We start from the raw sequence: 16,138 nt of genomic DNA, 5'->3' as shown, positions 1-16,138 counted from the left end.
TATATATATATATATATATATATATATATATATATATATATATATATATATATATATATATATATATTATTGATTTTCTTCATCATCTCGTTCATGTGTTGATATGCCTTTTGTTTGTGGACAGTTTGTTGGTCTTTCTTACAATCTTGTTTATGTGCTTTTCGGGTGGCAAGTTATTCCGGATCAACATTCCAATGTCCTTTTCCTCTCTCACTTTTGTGATTTGCCTGTAGCAATTCATACAACTGATGTCAACATTTCCATTATTTTCTCAGTCCTGTGTAGATTTATTTGTGTTGATATGTAATTTCTACTTCCTGTTCCTTCTCTGCCTGTCCCATACCTTACTCCATGACTCAACCTCCATAGCATACAAACCTTTCCCAGTATCCCATAACCTTATCACACATACACCTCTCACATACTACATGCTTCTCAAAACAAAGCCAATCTCTCCTTCTCTTGTGCTACTTTTCCTTCCCCACCTTCTTTACCTTCCTCCCTCTCTCCCTTCCTGTATCCTCTACCTCCCAACCCTATTGTAGTCTATAACCTTGCCATTTACTGACACACACACACACACACACACACACACACACACACACACAACGGACTGGACAAGGAGACTGTGTGCGCAAAAACAATTCATGAATTTAAAGCCAAACTGGATAATAAGCGTTATGGAGACGGGACAGCACAAGCCTATTACGGCTCTTTTCCTGTATTTCACAATAACTAGGTAAATACACACACACACACACACACACACACACACACACACACACTCAATCACTTCCCATACCAAACCCAATCTCCCCTGCTCTCTCCCTTTCCTGTACCTTCTTCCCACTCTCCCCTCCATACCCACCCCATCCCACTCTCCCACCAACAACACTAAGCCTTCCCTTCCCCCAACAGGAGTACAACGAGTCCACGGCAAGCGATGAGGTGATGGATCGCAACATGTTCTCAGGCTACCTCATGTTTGCTGCTGGACTCACGGTCGGCCTCACCAACCTCTTCTGTGGCCTGTCTGTTGGTGTTGTAGGTACGTGTGGGGTGTAGGGTGCAAGGACAAGGGTTGGGAGAGGCTGAGGGGGGGAGGGAATTGATCAGGAGGGGATGGAGAAGGATGGAATGGGGTGAAAAAGGGTGAAAGGTTAGTGATGGTTTTGTCTGCTGGCATTGTAGGCAAGGCAAGGCAAGGGTTGGGAGGGGCTGAGGGGGGAGGGAATTGATCAGGAGGGGATGGAGAAGAATTGGATGTGGTGAAAAGGGTTGGAAGGCAATGGAGGGTTTTGTAGTCTTATGTTAAAAATGAAAAAAAAAATGCTTCTTGCTATGCCTATAGAAGACAAAAATATGAGATGGAAGTGGAGAGAGAGGTTACAAAAGCCACCACTAGGAGAGTAAGGCCAACACGTGTAAGCATGTGTGGCAACTTTCAAAACACGTAAATGATAATAATCCTGGTATGTCGCACCAAACCTCTTCTCATCCGTCGTATATGGTGCCTTTCAAAACAAGTAAACAGTAATAGTCTTAGTATCACGCCACACCACACCTCTTTTCCTTGTCCCACATATAGGGGTCTTTCAAAACAAGTAAATAATAATGATCTTGGTACCAAATGTCACACCACACACCTCTTTTCCTTTGTCCACATACATGAGTCTTTCAAAACAAGTAAACAGTGATAGTCTCGGTATCACATCACACCACACACCTCTCTTCCTTGTCCCTTAACTCTCAAGCAAAATCAAGTCGGTCACTGCAGGATTTACAAATCTTTCCCGCCAAACAGTAAATTTGTTCTTACTGTTAGTTTTGCTCACACTCCTCTCAGCTCACACATGTCACCTTCCCTTGCTAGTCTCTTGACCCTCATCTACTTCATTGCTACACAGCTTGAGGTTAGTATGTCTCTCCAGCCTTTTTTTTTCTGTATTTCCTCCTGCCGATGACTAAATGTTTTCAAGAAGGGGAGTATCACTGCTTTGCGCAGTGGCAGTATTTAAACCAGTGAGGTTTATCTGAGGTGCGTTTTGCTGCCTATGCGTACAGCTCCCTTGTTTAGGGTATTGGGAAAGGAGCAATACGGCTGCCCTCTGACTGGGAAGGTAGCCTACCCCATCCTCACCTTCACGTGGTGCGCACCGTTAGTATACCCTGCGGGGTAGAACCAACAGGGAGGTGGGCAGCGACCATCAGCTGCTTTGTTTTAATCCTTTTAGCCTTGACAAGGAGCAAGTCTCCATAACACTACATTGGACTGGCCACCCATTGGCGGCCTCTAATACTTTTATCGAGTTTTTAGAGGCAGGAGCGATGGCCAGAGGGTGGCAGAACAGAAAGGAATGTATGAGACTGGTGTCTATTAATGTGAATGGTTTAGGTGGTGAGGAAAAGAGGAGTGATCATTGAAAATTTTGTGAATGGTAGAGTGGATGTGTTGGGAGTGAGTGAAACACATATTCAAGGAACTGGTGTGAGTGATGGTAGAGAGGGTACGTGGGAGGGTGTGCCTGGGGGGGTTGTATGGACGGGATAGATGAGAAGTGTAGAGGCAGGAGTAAGGAAGGATGTGCTATTGTGATGTCTGAAAGAGTGTGGAATGGTGTGACTGATTATGGTTGGAAGGGATCAAGAATTGTGTGGGTGAAAGGAAAAGTAGGTTTAGTAAAGTATGCATGGGTGTGTATTTATGCACCAGTAAATGTGAAAAGTAAAAAAGGCCTGAGAGAAAGGGAAGCTTTTTGGGAGGAAGTGAATGCATGTTTGAAGACTTTTGAGAAAGAAAGGAAACTTATTATGATGGGAGATATGAATGCTAAAGTGGGTGATGAATGTGTGATGGATGTGGTGGGAAAATGGGGGATACCTGGGAAGAATGAAAATGGAGACTGCCTGGTGGATGTCTGTGCTGAGAGGGGAATGTTCCTAGCGAACACCTTCTTTCAGCACAAGAATATCCACCGACACACATGGAGGAGGGGAGAAGATAATGAGGAAGGAAGTGGGTACTGAATTCGATACTGTTTGCAGAAAATGAAAGTGACCTACAAAATTTGGTCATTGTTTTTGATAGTGTCTGTAATAGGAGAAAGCTGAAAGTAAATGTCAACAAAAGTAAAGTGATGGTTTGTGAGTGAAGTAGAAGGGAGGTTGTAGATTTTGTATGCCCATATAGAGTGGGAAATGAATGTGAAAAAGAATGCAAAATAATTTTGAATGGTGAAGAAATGGAGGAGGTCAATGAGTTTAAGTACCTTGGATCAGTTATGTGTAAGCATTGTGGTATGGAGGGAGAGATAAGAGAATGGGCATTGCAGGGAAGAAAGGTGGTAGGGTCTTGGGACGAATCATGAATGGCAGAAGTGTGAGCATGGAGGTAAAGAGGGATTTGAGAAATACAATAATAGTACCAACCCTCACATATGCAAGTGAAACGTGGGCCTGGAATGAAAGTCAGAGGTCTAGAGTGCAGGCAGTGGAAATGAGTTATTTGAGGAGTGCTTGTGGTGTGAGTAGAATGGATGGAATGAGTAATGAAAGTGTGTACGAGCATTTTGGAATGTTTCACAGGGGTGAAGGGAAGAAGTGAAGTGACAGACTTTAAAGTGGTTTGGCCACATGGAGCAAATGGAGGAGAGTAAGATGACCAGAAGGGTGTATGTGAGTGAGACAGAGGGAGGGAATGCTAGAGGATGACCTCCAGTGAAATGGAGGGATAGGGTGCAAGAGTACATTAGGGAGAGGGGGGAAAGATCTTTGAGAAACTTTGAGCAGGCAAGGAGGGAGTGTCTGCATAGAGAAAGTTGGCAGCTCTTCTGTTGTGGCCATCCCCTGGTGGGAGCTCCTAGGAGCAGGCGTCGATGAAATGATGATTGATGAGTATCAAGGCACCTCCATCTAATTTTGACCCTCTTTCAGGTACTCTATCAACTATTTGCAGGAGCAGTGCCAACAGACCTTTTTCATTTTTGGAGGGGCCTTTGAGCTGCCTCCTTTCCTGTGAAAACAATAACAACAACCTGTTTTTTATATCTAGCCCAGAAGCATTTACTCCCATTCATCTTGACATGTTCTTAGTTAGCATCCCTTCCTGCTGCAATCCTCTCATTCTTCTTTACCAGTACAATTTGTTGGCAGGGTTTCAGGTGTGCCAACCATCATATTTACATGTCTTCCCAGCCAAACAGTCACCTTACCTTTATTATACAGTCCGGCAGCTTTTACTCGCATTCTTCCCTGTGCATTCTGGTCGACTTTCCTTGCCATTTTCTTGCCCCTCATCCACCATCATTAGTGAAACACAGCCTGTAGTCAAAGGGTCAGGTGTGCCAACCATTACATAACCACAATAAGGAATATAAACAACAAAGAAGTAAAATATGTCGGAACTTTCTGCGAGACTGTCGTCATTAAGTAAACAAAACTAGGGCCATTAGAAAGGCAACTGACCTATGACGAATGACAACTACATTTTCTCCTTCCTATGACTTAAATTGTTTCAAGAGGGGACAATTAAGACAACTCTGAAGCCTAAATTAAAAGAGAAAGCACCCATACTGAATGACTGACTACCACTGTTTTCTTCCTCCTGTGACAAACTCTCAAGACAGGAGTATCAAGACAACTCTGAGACCAATATTGATCATTCTTTTGCCATTGCCTTCTGTTTTTCTTCTTTACAGTAGCTAGTAGTATATTAGTTGTATTTCCTCTTAATGAGTCTCCACCAAAAAACAGTATAACATCACAACTTGAACACTGGTTAGATGCAGCTTTTGAGTTTGTTTCATGGGCAGATTTTAAAGTTGATGAAGGTTCTGCTAAACTTCCTTGTCTGGTTTGCATATACATTTCTTTTTCCCAAATTGCCAGTGGTTCCAGTTCATGATATGGGTCAGAAGCATTGTTATTACTACTGAAGTCACAAATATTTCTTCTGCTACCACCACTAATAATACCGCTACTAACTACTACTACCACAACGTTACCAGTACTACCACCTATAACAGCAATATCATCACCACTATCATTATCATCAACAGGTGTGAGTCTCCAGAAAACAAGAAAATGACACCACTCCTCTCTTCTCATTTATCATCCTTATTTTCCCTTATGATGCTGAACAGGCTATGAGTCCCTCCCACTCTCGACAATCATAGACTCTCTCCTCCCTACTCCTTAACCCGGTAGCTGCGGGGTCATGTTTTTTAGGTTAGGTTAAGTTAGGTTAGGTTAAAGGCCCCTCTAAGCAAAATAATGAGAAAGAATCATCACTCACGCAAACCATTTCATAATTATTTATCAACGCATTTGTGATCAGTTTATGCATCATCTATCTTGGGAGGTTTATATCGTGGCAGAAATTTGGCCCATCGCTGGTACACGGTAAAGCCACAAATTTGGCCCGTCGCTGCTTCCAGGTTAATGCTCATCCTTCTCAAGTCTTCCCCCACACACAGTCTCCAGGTCTTCTTTGGTCTTTCAGCTGGTTTTCCTTCTACCTCTAATCTGCAGTTCCTCCCTAATGTTTATCCTTCTCATGTCTTCCTCTACACACCATCTCCAGGTCTTGGGTCTTCCAGCTAGTCTCCCTTGTACCTCTACCTCCGCAGCTATTCTGAATACTGTACGTGGCCATCCTCCCTCCTCTTGACATGCCCATACCACCTCAGTCTTTGTCTCCTCAGCACACTCAACACATCCTCCACATCACACCTTATCACCTCACTCGATACCATGTTTTTCAGTACCCACAGCCCATAATACTCAGATCTCTCATTCACCGTTCCCTCCTTCCTCCCCCGTCCTCTAGGGTCCGCTGCTGCCCTTGCTGATGCTGCCGATGGTTCCCTCTTTGTGCGTATCCTCATCGTTGAGATCTTCGCCAGCGCCATTGGTCTGTTCGGACTCATCGTGGGCATCATGCAGGTGTGTGGGTGTGGGTGTGTACTTTCTTAACCACTTCTTACCTATTTGCATTTCCACAGAAATGAATCAAGTTCGTAATGTTTTGTACCTCGACTTATGCACAATCTCTTAAACAAAAAATTAAGAAAGCAGAAAAAATAGTAAATATCAAGAATAGAGCAAAGCATTTTAAGACTAAACACTCTTAACAATATGAATGTAAACAAAACATAAACACAACAAGAAAGAAAACTTGAAAACAAAGCAGAATTGAAAATGAAAACAAAAATATGAAGAAAACTTACAACTGAAGCCAGACGTTTAAAGGAAGCTATAACAATTAAGAAGGGTAAATAAAACTTGTACCAGATACATTAACCCGAGAACATCGGCAGACCCTTTTCAGAGCTTTCACGAGTCGTGGCTGTGGTACGGTGGACCCTAAAAAGGGTTCGCCATAAAACCCCTAGTTCTAGCTAATTATAGGCGGTGGTGGCATAGCGCAACCCACCATGAATGCCCTAGGTCATTGTGGTGGGTGAGTGATATTGAGGTGGGCTTTTTTGTCATAGGTGGTGCTGTAAGGTCATGGCATACTGCATTAGCTATCCATACAGTAATCACTTGTCAAATTCTCTATAGCAGACAACAATCGACACTCAGCTTGATGCCAAGCGTCATGAGACTATTTATTTTGTAATAAACACCACCCAAAATGAATGGAGTTTGAGTAAAAGTAAATATTTTTAACGGCTTTATGGTTATGAAATTAGTACTCTGATGTACTTTCCATGCTGTTTTCTTAGTCTCAAAATGCAGTGTGATTTTGTCATTTCTCGGCCACTTCTCGGCTTTCCCATAGCCAAAGCCCACGGGTTAATAGAGCAACATTAGTAAGAAAAGTAATATGAAAACCTGAAGGAAAATTGAACCATAAATTCATCCCTTACTCTCTTTCTTCCTTCCAGACATCTAAAGCCAAGATGGGTGACAAGGTGTAAGTGTGCAGCAGAGAGAGAGGGCAGACGGGTGGACGAGCCAGACACACCCACATCCTCCCCGCCCCGCCCCCACCCAAGCATTCCACACCCATCAAGGGGGAACACTGAACAAATGAAATGGATGATGTGGATTGCAGCAACAGGGAAACTTGTGCAAATTTAACAGGATCAGAGTTACCACAACCACGACTACTACAACTACTGCTATGTCCACTTCTGCTGCCACCATTATCACTGATACTGCAGCAGCTACTAAATACAGTATTACTAAAATATACTACTAGGGGTTACATCTTTTTTTTTTTCCAGGTACCTCTTCTCAAAATTTAAAGTCTTTGAAAACTGACATGTTAATGAGTAAGGTGGTAAAGGAAGCTGTTTATTTTGACATTTTACTTAATTTATTTTAATAAGTAAGAAAAGATCAATTAAGTTAAAAATGCAAAGAAGCGATTGTGTCATGAGCAGATTCATTGCATAGATTAGTGCAAAATTACTTGATATAAAAATGTGACTCTGACAGTTATCACCTGGAAATCAATAAACCTCCAAGATATATTGCCACTCATATCTAGGTACCACAGGCCACTTACCAGCCCATGACTGCTACAGAAACATCTTAATTTTTTGTGATGGCAATAGAGTTGTGTGTGTCAAGTCACTTGGTATTACATGCATTTGCCTTCTCTTGCAGACCATGCTGGGTGTTTTCTCTGAAGTTTGTGTTTAAGAACTACATTCTCCCTCTTTTGGTTGTGATGTTACAGTAAAATAATGAAGGTGAGGCGGGTGGCGGGGGAATAATCATTATATACCGTATATTATATTTTTTTGCTGTTGTTGCTAATCCATTGCATCTATTGAGTCTGTCTGTACCATAATACTGAGGCACAAATTATTACAATCCTATTCTATCCATGCCCCAGCTGTGTGTGTGCGTGTGTGTGTGTGTATAAAATGAAGAACCTTATTAGACTTTGTTTATAAATAGTATATTGTAAAGTATGATTTAATTTATTTTCAGGGTTATCAGTAGGTAATTGTACAGTTCTGGGCACTGCTATGAATACCTTACTTTACTACACTTTTATTACCATTACTACTACTACTACTGCTGTTACTACTACATGCAACAAAAATTGAATAAGAAAATAAAGTGCTATCTATTTAAATCCTCTACCACCTATGCCCCTTGAAAAGACAGCTATTTTGTTATTATTGTCACTGATTATGATGCAAAGGTTGTTGAAAATTTAGCATATATATTTACTTACACTATTGGTAAAGATGGATATATTAGATAAAATGTTAAAAACTAAAACACCATAATTAAAAGTGTGTGTGTGTGTGTGTGTGTGTGTGTGTGTACTTAAATAGTGTGTCATACCTGTAAATACTGGACTAAGGTGAAGCTCTATTAGTCAGCATTCATGGTGTCTGTTATATAAAAGCTGTATCTCCGTCTCTTCAGTGAGTGACCCTTGTACATATAGCCAAGTCTTGAAGTGTGAGAAAATAAACGTATCCATCAGGAACTATTCATTTTTTATTATTATTGTTATCAAAGACCATTCATAGTTGAACGTGATGTAGTATACTAGACATAGTTAGTGCGGAAATGTCTTATCATTATTATTATTTTAACACTACATTGCTATTGTTGCATACTGGTCTTATATTACAACTTAAATTATTATTATTATTACTATTACTACTACTGTGAGTGTTTGATATAGGCCTGTGTCTGTCTGTACAAACTGTTGGGTTCACCTGTAAGTGTTGTGGGAATAAAGAGTCAAGGTGTACAGACTGTGTTTCTGCCCTAAGTGTGTGTACCTGTGTGTGGGGAAGGCAAGGAAAGGGTTAGCTAAAGAGTCAAGGTGTACAGGCTGTGTTTCTGCCCTGAGTGTGTGTACCTGTGTGTGGGGAAGGCAAGGAAAGGGTTAGCTAAAGAGTCAAGGTGTACAGACTGTGTTTCTGCCCTAAGTGTGTGTACCTGTGTGTGGGGAAGGCAAGGAAAGGGTTAGCTAAAGAGTCAAGGTGTACAGGCTGTGTTTCTGCCCTGCGTGTGTGTACCTGTGTGTGGGGAAGGCAAGGAAAGGGTTAGCTAAAGAGTCTAGGTGTACAGGCTGTGTTTCTGCCCTGAGTGTGTCTACCTGTGTGTGGGGAAGGCAAGGAAAGGGTTAGCTAAAGAGTCAGGGTGTACAGACTGTGTTTCTGCCCTAAGTGTGTGTACCTGTGTGTGGGGAAGGCAAGGAAAGGGTTAGCTAAAGAGTCTAGGTGTACAGACTGTGTTTCTGCCCTGAGTGTGTGTACCTGTGTGTGGGGAAGGCAAGGAAAGGGTTAGCTAAAGAGTCAAGGTGTACAGACTGTGTTTCTGCCCTAAGTGTGTGTACCTGTGTGTGGGGAAGGCAAGGAAAGGGTTAGCTAAAGAGTCTAGGTGTACAGACTGTGTTTCTGTCCTAAGTGTGTGTACCTGTGTGTGGGGAAGGCAAGGAAAGGGTTAGCTAAAGAGTCAAGGTGTACAGACTGTGTTTCTGCCCTAAGTGTGTGTACCTGTGTGTGGGGAAGGCAAGGAAAGGGTTAGCTAAAGAGTCTAGGTGTACAGGCTGTGTTTCTGCCCTAAGTGTGTGTACCTGTGTGTGGGGAAGGCAAGGAAAGGGTTAGCTAAAGAGTCTAGGTGTACAGGCTGTGTTTCTGCCCTGAGTGTGTGTACCTGTGTGTGGGGAAGGCAAGGAAAGGGTTAGCTAGAGTCAAGATGTTCAGGCTGTGTTTCTGCCCTGAGTATTTACCTGGTTGTAATTTTACAGGGCCTGGGCTTACGCTCGTGTGGTCCCGTCTCTGTATCTATAATTATCCAACTTTTTCTTGAAGCTCTGCACACTCTTTGCTGATACTATTTCTTCACTTAGTCTGTTCCAAAGCTCTATATTTCTTTATGTCTCTTGAGCATCTTCCCTTCCTCAACTTTTTACTGTCCTCTAGTATTGCTGCTGGAAGGTTCTTCTCTTAGTAGCAATTTCTCGTTATCTACTTCTTCCATTTTACTCAATAGCCTATATATTTGTATTAGGTCTCCTCTTTCTCTTCTTTGTTCTAGTGTTGGCAAGTCCATTTCCTTTAGTCTCTCTTCATATGTCAGTCCCTCCAGTTCTGGAACCATTTTTGTTGCCATCCTCTGTATTCTTTCTAGTTTTTTTTATGTGTTTCTTCATATGTGGAAACCACACTATTTCTGCGTATTCTAGTTTAGGTCTGATCATAGTAGTTATTAATTTTTTCATCATTTCTTTGTCCATGTAGTGGAATGCTATACCTATATTTCTCACCATGTTATATGTATCACCGAAGATCCGATTTATATGACTTTCTGGTTGCATATAATGTTGCATTTTTACTCCCAGGTCTCTCTCTTCATTTACTTTCTTTAATATTTCACCATCTCCCATTTTATATGTCCATTTTGGTCTTTCTACACTTTTTCCCATTTCCATAACATGACATTTCTTCACGTTGAATTCATCTCCCATTTCTGACTACATTTCCAAATCTTGTTTAGGTCTTCTTGCAGCTCCTTGCAGTCTTCACTGTTTCTTATATGTCTTTGCAGTTTAGCATCATCTGTGAACAGGCTTATGTAGCTGTTTATTCCCTCTGGCATATCATTAATAAAGACTAGGAAGAGTACTGGTGCTAAAACCGACCCCTGGGGCACTCCACTTTCCACCGTTCCCCATTTCGATCTAGTGTCCTTAACCACGGTTCTCATCTCTCTTCCTCTTAAGTAGCTTTCCATCCAGCACTTCATTTTCCCTCTCAATCCTCCTTTATTTTCTAGTTTCCACAGCAGTCTTGAATGTGGAATTTTGTCAAATGCCTTCATTAAGTCTAGGTAAATGCAATCCACCCATCCGTCTCTTTCCTGTAATTTGTCCGTCACTCTTGAGTAAAAGCTCAGCAAGTTTGTCACACATGAGCGGCCTTTCCTAAACCCATATTGATTGTTTGTGATTAGATTATGTTCTAGAAATCTCATCCATTGTTCTTTTATTAATTTCTCACATATTTTACATACTACGCTGGTCAGAGACACCGGTCTGTAATTTAGGGGTTCTTCCTTTTTCCACTTTTGTATATAGGTACCACATCTGCCCTCTTCCACTCCCAAGGCACTGTGCCAGTTTTTACTGAGCACCTAATGATGTCATATATTGGGCCGACTAACTCATTTCTGCACTCTTTAAGTATAAAACCTGAAACTCCATCAGGTCCCACGGCCTTCCCTTCTTCCAATTCCCCCAATAGTTTTTTTATCTCCTTTTTATCTATTTTGATCTCTTCCATACATACATCTAAGTTGTTTTCTTGTGGTTCATTAACCCGAGAACGTCAGCAGACCCTTTTCAGGGCTTTCACAAGTCGTGGCTGTGGTACGGTGGACCCTAAAAAGGACTCGCCATAAAACCCCTACTTCGAGCTACTTGTAGGCGGCGGTGGCATAGCGCAACCCACCATGAATGCCCTAGGTCACTGTGGTGGGTGAATGATATTGAGGTGGGCTTTTTTGTCATAGGTGGTGCTGTAAGGTCATGGCATACTGAATTTGCTATCCATACAGTAATCACTTGTCAAATTCTCTATAGTAGACAACAAGTGACTCATCTTGATGCCAAGCGTCACGAGACTGTTTATTTTATAACAACCACCACCTAAAAAGAATGGAGTTTGAGTAAAAGTAAATATTTTTAACGGCTTCATGGTTATGAAATTAGTACTCTGATGTACATTCCATGTTGTTTTCTTAGTCTCAAAATGCAGTGTAATTTTGTCGTTTCTCGGTCACTTCTCGGCTTTCCCATAGCTGAAGCCCACGGGTTAAATAACGATTCTTTGGTAAACACTTGCTGGAATTTTTTGTTAAATACTTCCGCCATGCCTTTGGGATCCTCTATCTCTACATTCTCTTCAGTCAGTCTTTCAATTGTTTCTCTTGATTTAATTTTTCCATTTATAAATCTATAAAATAGTTTAGGTTGTTCTTTACACTTTTCCACAATATCCTTTTCATATCTTTTCTCTTCTTCCTTTCTCACTTTCACGTACTCATTTCTCGCTGCCTTAAAGTCTTCTTTGTTTCTTTGATTTTTGTTTCTTTTCAATCTTGACCACGCTTTGTCTCTCTTTTCTTTTGCCTTTGCACATCTTGCATTACACCAGTCCTTTTTAGCCCTCTCCCTCGGTCTGTATTTTGGTACGAACTTCATAACACCTGTGTTGTACGCCTTCATGAAAATATCATACTTTCCTTGAACTTCACTTGTACTCATTAACTCTTTCCAATCCATTTCACCAAAAAACTTCTTGAGGGTTTCCTCCTCTGCTTTCCTATAGTTTAATCTATCGCCTCTATAAGTCTCGTCTTGCTCCCTTCCTCCCTCCTCCATTTCCATCTCTATGAGCATGTGATCACTTTTTCCCAAGGGGCAATCATACCTCAATTCATCCTTCATGTGAATTTCCCTTGTCAACATCAAATCCAGTCTTGCCGGTTCGTCGTCTCTTCTATATCTAGTGCTTTCCTTCACCCTTTGTATCATCAAATTTTCCATCATTAAATTTAAGAATCTATTCCCCCATGCCACATCACTACCATTGCTCTCAAACCTATCCCAGTCAACCTCTTTGCAATTGAAATCGCCAACTAGTATTACTCCTTTGTTTGCCTTAAGTAATCTCCTCAAACTCTGTATGGTGTCATCAATCATGTTTTCATAATCTTCTTTACTCCATGATGTAGTTTTTGGTGGTACATATGTTACTGCAATCGTCATCCTTTCTCTATTCTTGTTTTCCAAGCTTACACTCACTATTTCTGCTTTTCCTTCTCCATATTCTATTGATTTTACTAATAACTCTTTCTTTATCATTATCACCACTCCTCCTAAGCCTTTGCCCATTCTATCCTTCCTCCACACATTATATCTTCCATCTAACTCAATTTGGATGTTTTCTTTTAGTTTAGTTTCAGTTAGGCAAACTATCATGGGATCCCTCTCTTTTAGATAATCTTGCAGCTCTAATTTACTAGAGATCAACCCATCTCCATTTGTGTACATTATTCTTATTCCCCTCTCTGTATCTTTCTTATATAGTTTTCGCTCCCCTTTCTCTTCTCCCTTATGAACCATTTTTTGATTCGATCCCCCGAAATTCTCCAAAAAAATGTTTCTTTTTCTTCCTCAGATCTTGCGTTATTTTTTACTTTTGTCTCTCCCAGTAATTCATTCCATTTCTTCCTTTCTTTTTCATTTCTTTTTTTCTTTATATATATATATATATATATATATATATATATATATATATATATATATATATATATATATATATATATATATATATCCTTACATCCTTCCGTTTCTTTTAGTTTAGTTGTTCTGTATAATATGTCTAAGGCTGCCTTTTGTGATTTTAGTTTTAACTTAACTGGTCTTGTTTTCCCTTCAATAAATGGACCCATTCTATAAATCTCGTCTACTTCCTCCTCGATACTCTGCCTTTCTTCATCATTTAGGTTCTTGAGCAGGTCTTTGACTGATTTCAGTTCCTCTTTATCCCTGTGTGTGGGGAAGGCAAGGAAAGGGTTAGCTAAAGAGTCAGGGTGTACAGGCTGTGTGTCTGCCCTAAGTGTGTGTACCTGTGTGTGGGGAAGGCAAGGAAAGGGTTAGCTAAAGAGTCAAGGTGTACAGGCTGTGTTTCTGCCCTAAGTGTGTGTACCTGTGTGTGGGGAAGGCAAGGAAAGGGTTAGCTAAAGAGTCAGGGTGTACAGGCTGTGTGTCTGCCCTAAGTGTGTGTACCTGTGTGTGAGGAAGGCAAGGAAAGGGTAGCTAAAGAGTCAAGGTGTACAGGCTGTGTTTCTGCCCTGCGTGTGTGTACCTGTGTGTGGGGAAGGCAAGGAAAGGGTTAGCTAAAGAGTCAAGGTGTACAGGCTGTGTTTCTGCCCTGAGTGTGTGTACCTGTGTGTGGGGAAGGCAAGGAAAGGGTAGCTAAAGAGTCAAGGTGTACAGGCTGTGTTTCTGCCCTGAGTGTGTGTACCTGTGTGTGGGGAAGGCAAGGAAAGGGTAGCTAAAGAGTCAAGGTGTACAGGCTGTGTTTCTGCCCTGAGTGTGTGTACCTGTGTGTGGGGAAGGCAAGGAAAGGGTAGCTAAAGAGTCAAGGTGTACAGGCTGTGTGTCTGCCCTGAGTGTGTGTACCTGTGTGTGGGGAAGGCAAGGAAAGGGTTAGCTAAAGAGTCTAGGTGTACAGGCTGTGTTTCTGCCCTGAGTGTGTGTACCTGTGTGTGGGGAAGGCAAGGAAAGGGTTAGCTAAAGAGTCAAGGTGTACAGGCTGTGTTTCTGCCCTGAGTGTGTGTACCTGTGTGTGGGGAAGGCAAGGAAAGGGTAGCTAAAGAGTCAAGGTGTACAGGCTGTGTGTCTGCCCTGAGTGTGTGTACCTGTGTGTGGGGAAGGCAAGGAAAGGGTTAGCTAGAGTCAATGTCGTGCCGTACATGGGCACTCTTTTAATTAGTTATGTAGGTTTATTATACATTATACCTCAAAGTAGAATTAATTGTTGATCATTTAAACCACAGAGTAAAATTAGTAGTTTATTCACCCAGTCTTATGAGGCATCTTTACTGCACACAGGATCATCACCTGCCCAAGTAATATAGGTAACACGACTTTAAGAAAGTTACTTGAGGTAATTATTGTTTAGAGATTGTGATGGTGAACTAAGGGTCATAGGACAGGGTCCACTTATTAGAGGTTAGCTTACGTATCTTACATCACTAATTACATTTGTAAATACCATGAACACAGGTTAACATTAACACCTTAAACTAACATGCACACATGGCAATAAGTAGCACCAACATAATAACTGTTTCCACCCACACGGGGAAACACAGACTCCACCATTCCACACCTTAATTAAGTCCCAACTAAAACTAGTGAGTGTTTGCGCTTATCCATTGTTACCCCTGAGAACGACACACATACCACCCTTTTGGCCTTCTCCTTCCTTCCTCTCTTCACACACCCTGCCACAGGCAATCCCCCACAACGCAGCTTCAAAAGTGTTTACTGCTGCATGTTGGCCTTGGTCTGGGCGACGCCCAGCTTCCCATCTGTCAGGCTTGCCTTTGGCGCACCTGAAAGGGGCGATGTCGCTCGTGAGAATGAGCTCGCTCCCACAACCTACTGCGAGGAAGGGGCGTTAGTCTCGGCCCCAAAATGCCTTGGTGTGACGTCACGAAGTGACAAACTGGTCGCGGGGTAGGCCTGCTTGAGACCTGAGATTTCCTTGGTAGGCCTCCAATTAAGGTCACTGGTATTTTATTTCCATTATAAATATTTACCGTTCTCCCGCAATAATTAAAAGAAGGCAGATTGACCACTTTTGGCAACGATACCCTGTTTTGACCTCTGACACCTCTGAATTTTGTTGACACTACAGATTGTAGGGGAGATATGAGAGCACAACAGGCCTCTTTGTTTCAACCCCCATCTCTTCCCTCTCGCTCTCTCTCTCTCTCTCTCTCTCTCAAACTCTCATTTTTCTCCTTCTCTTGTGTACTTCCTTCTTTCTCTCTCTCTCTCTCTCTCTCTCTCTCTCTCTCTCTCTCTCATGAGAAATCCACATACATATATAACTGGTTGCGCAAACATCCCAGGTTAACTCTATTTACATGGGGAAAAATACCATATTACAATTGTAGTACATTTCGGGCCATTACATCAAGGTGTACAGGCTGTGTTTCTGCCCTAAGTGTGTGTACCTGTGTGTGGGGAAGGCAAGGAAAGGGTTAGCTAAAGAGTCAAGGTGTACAGGCTGTGTTTCTGCCCTAAGTGTGTGTACCTGTGTGTGGGGAAGGCAACGAAAGGGTTAGCTAAAGAGTCAAGGTGTACAGGCTGTGTTTCTGCCCTAAGTGTGTGTACCTGTGTGTGGGGGAAGGCAACGAAAGGGTTAGCTAAAGAGTCAAGGTGTACAGGCTGTGTTTCTGCCCTAAGTGTGTGTACCTGTGTGTGGGGAAGGCAAGGAAAGGGTTAGCTAAAGAGTCAAGATGTACAGGCTGTGTTTCTGCCCTAAGTGTGTGTACCTGTGTGTGGGGAAGGCAACGAAAGGGTAGCTAAGGAGTCAAGGTGTACAGGCTGTGTGTCTGCCCTAAGTGTGTGTAC

The 16,138-nt window shown here is 42.0% G+C and overlaps 1 protein-coding gene across 2 annotated transcripts in view; it reads left to right on the top strand.

Moving 5' to 3' along the window:
- The window catches only part of LOC127000666 (V-type proton ATPase 21 kDa proteolipid subunit c''-like), a 33,284-nt gene that overhangs the window by 12,799 nt on the left and 4,347 nt on the right, over window positions 1-16,138 (top strand). The window contains exons 5-7 of one of the 2 annotated variants that reach the window (XM_050864648.1): window positions 919-1,048; window positions 5,828-5,943; window positions 6,891-8,728. In XM_050864648.1, the coding sequence (XP_050720605.1) occupies window positions 919-1,048; window positions 5,828-5,943; window positions 6,891-6,923 (279 nt within the window). In that variant the 3' untranslated portion in view covers window positions 6,924-8,728. Of the gene's footprint in view, window positions 1-918; window positions 1,049-5,827; window positions 5,944-6,890; window positions 8,729-16,138 lie in introns of those variants that run through there. The other variant, XM_050864649.1, reaches the window with a different exon arrangement.

The sequence above is a fragment of the Eriocheir sinensis genome, chromosome 19 (assembly GCF_024679095.1).
Source record: "Eriocheir sinensis breed Jianghai 21 chromosome 19, ASM2467909v1, whole genome shotgun sequence".
NCBI lineage: Eukaryota > Metazoa > Arthropoda > Malacostraca > Decapoda > Varunidae > Eriocheir > Eriocheir sinensis.
Note: the sequence above shows the minus strand (reverse complement) of the source record. Positions and strands in the feature narration are given on the sequence as shown.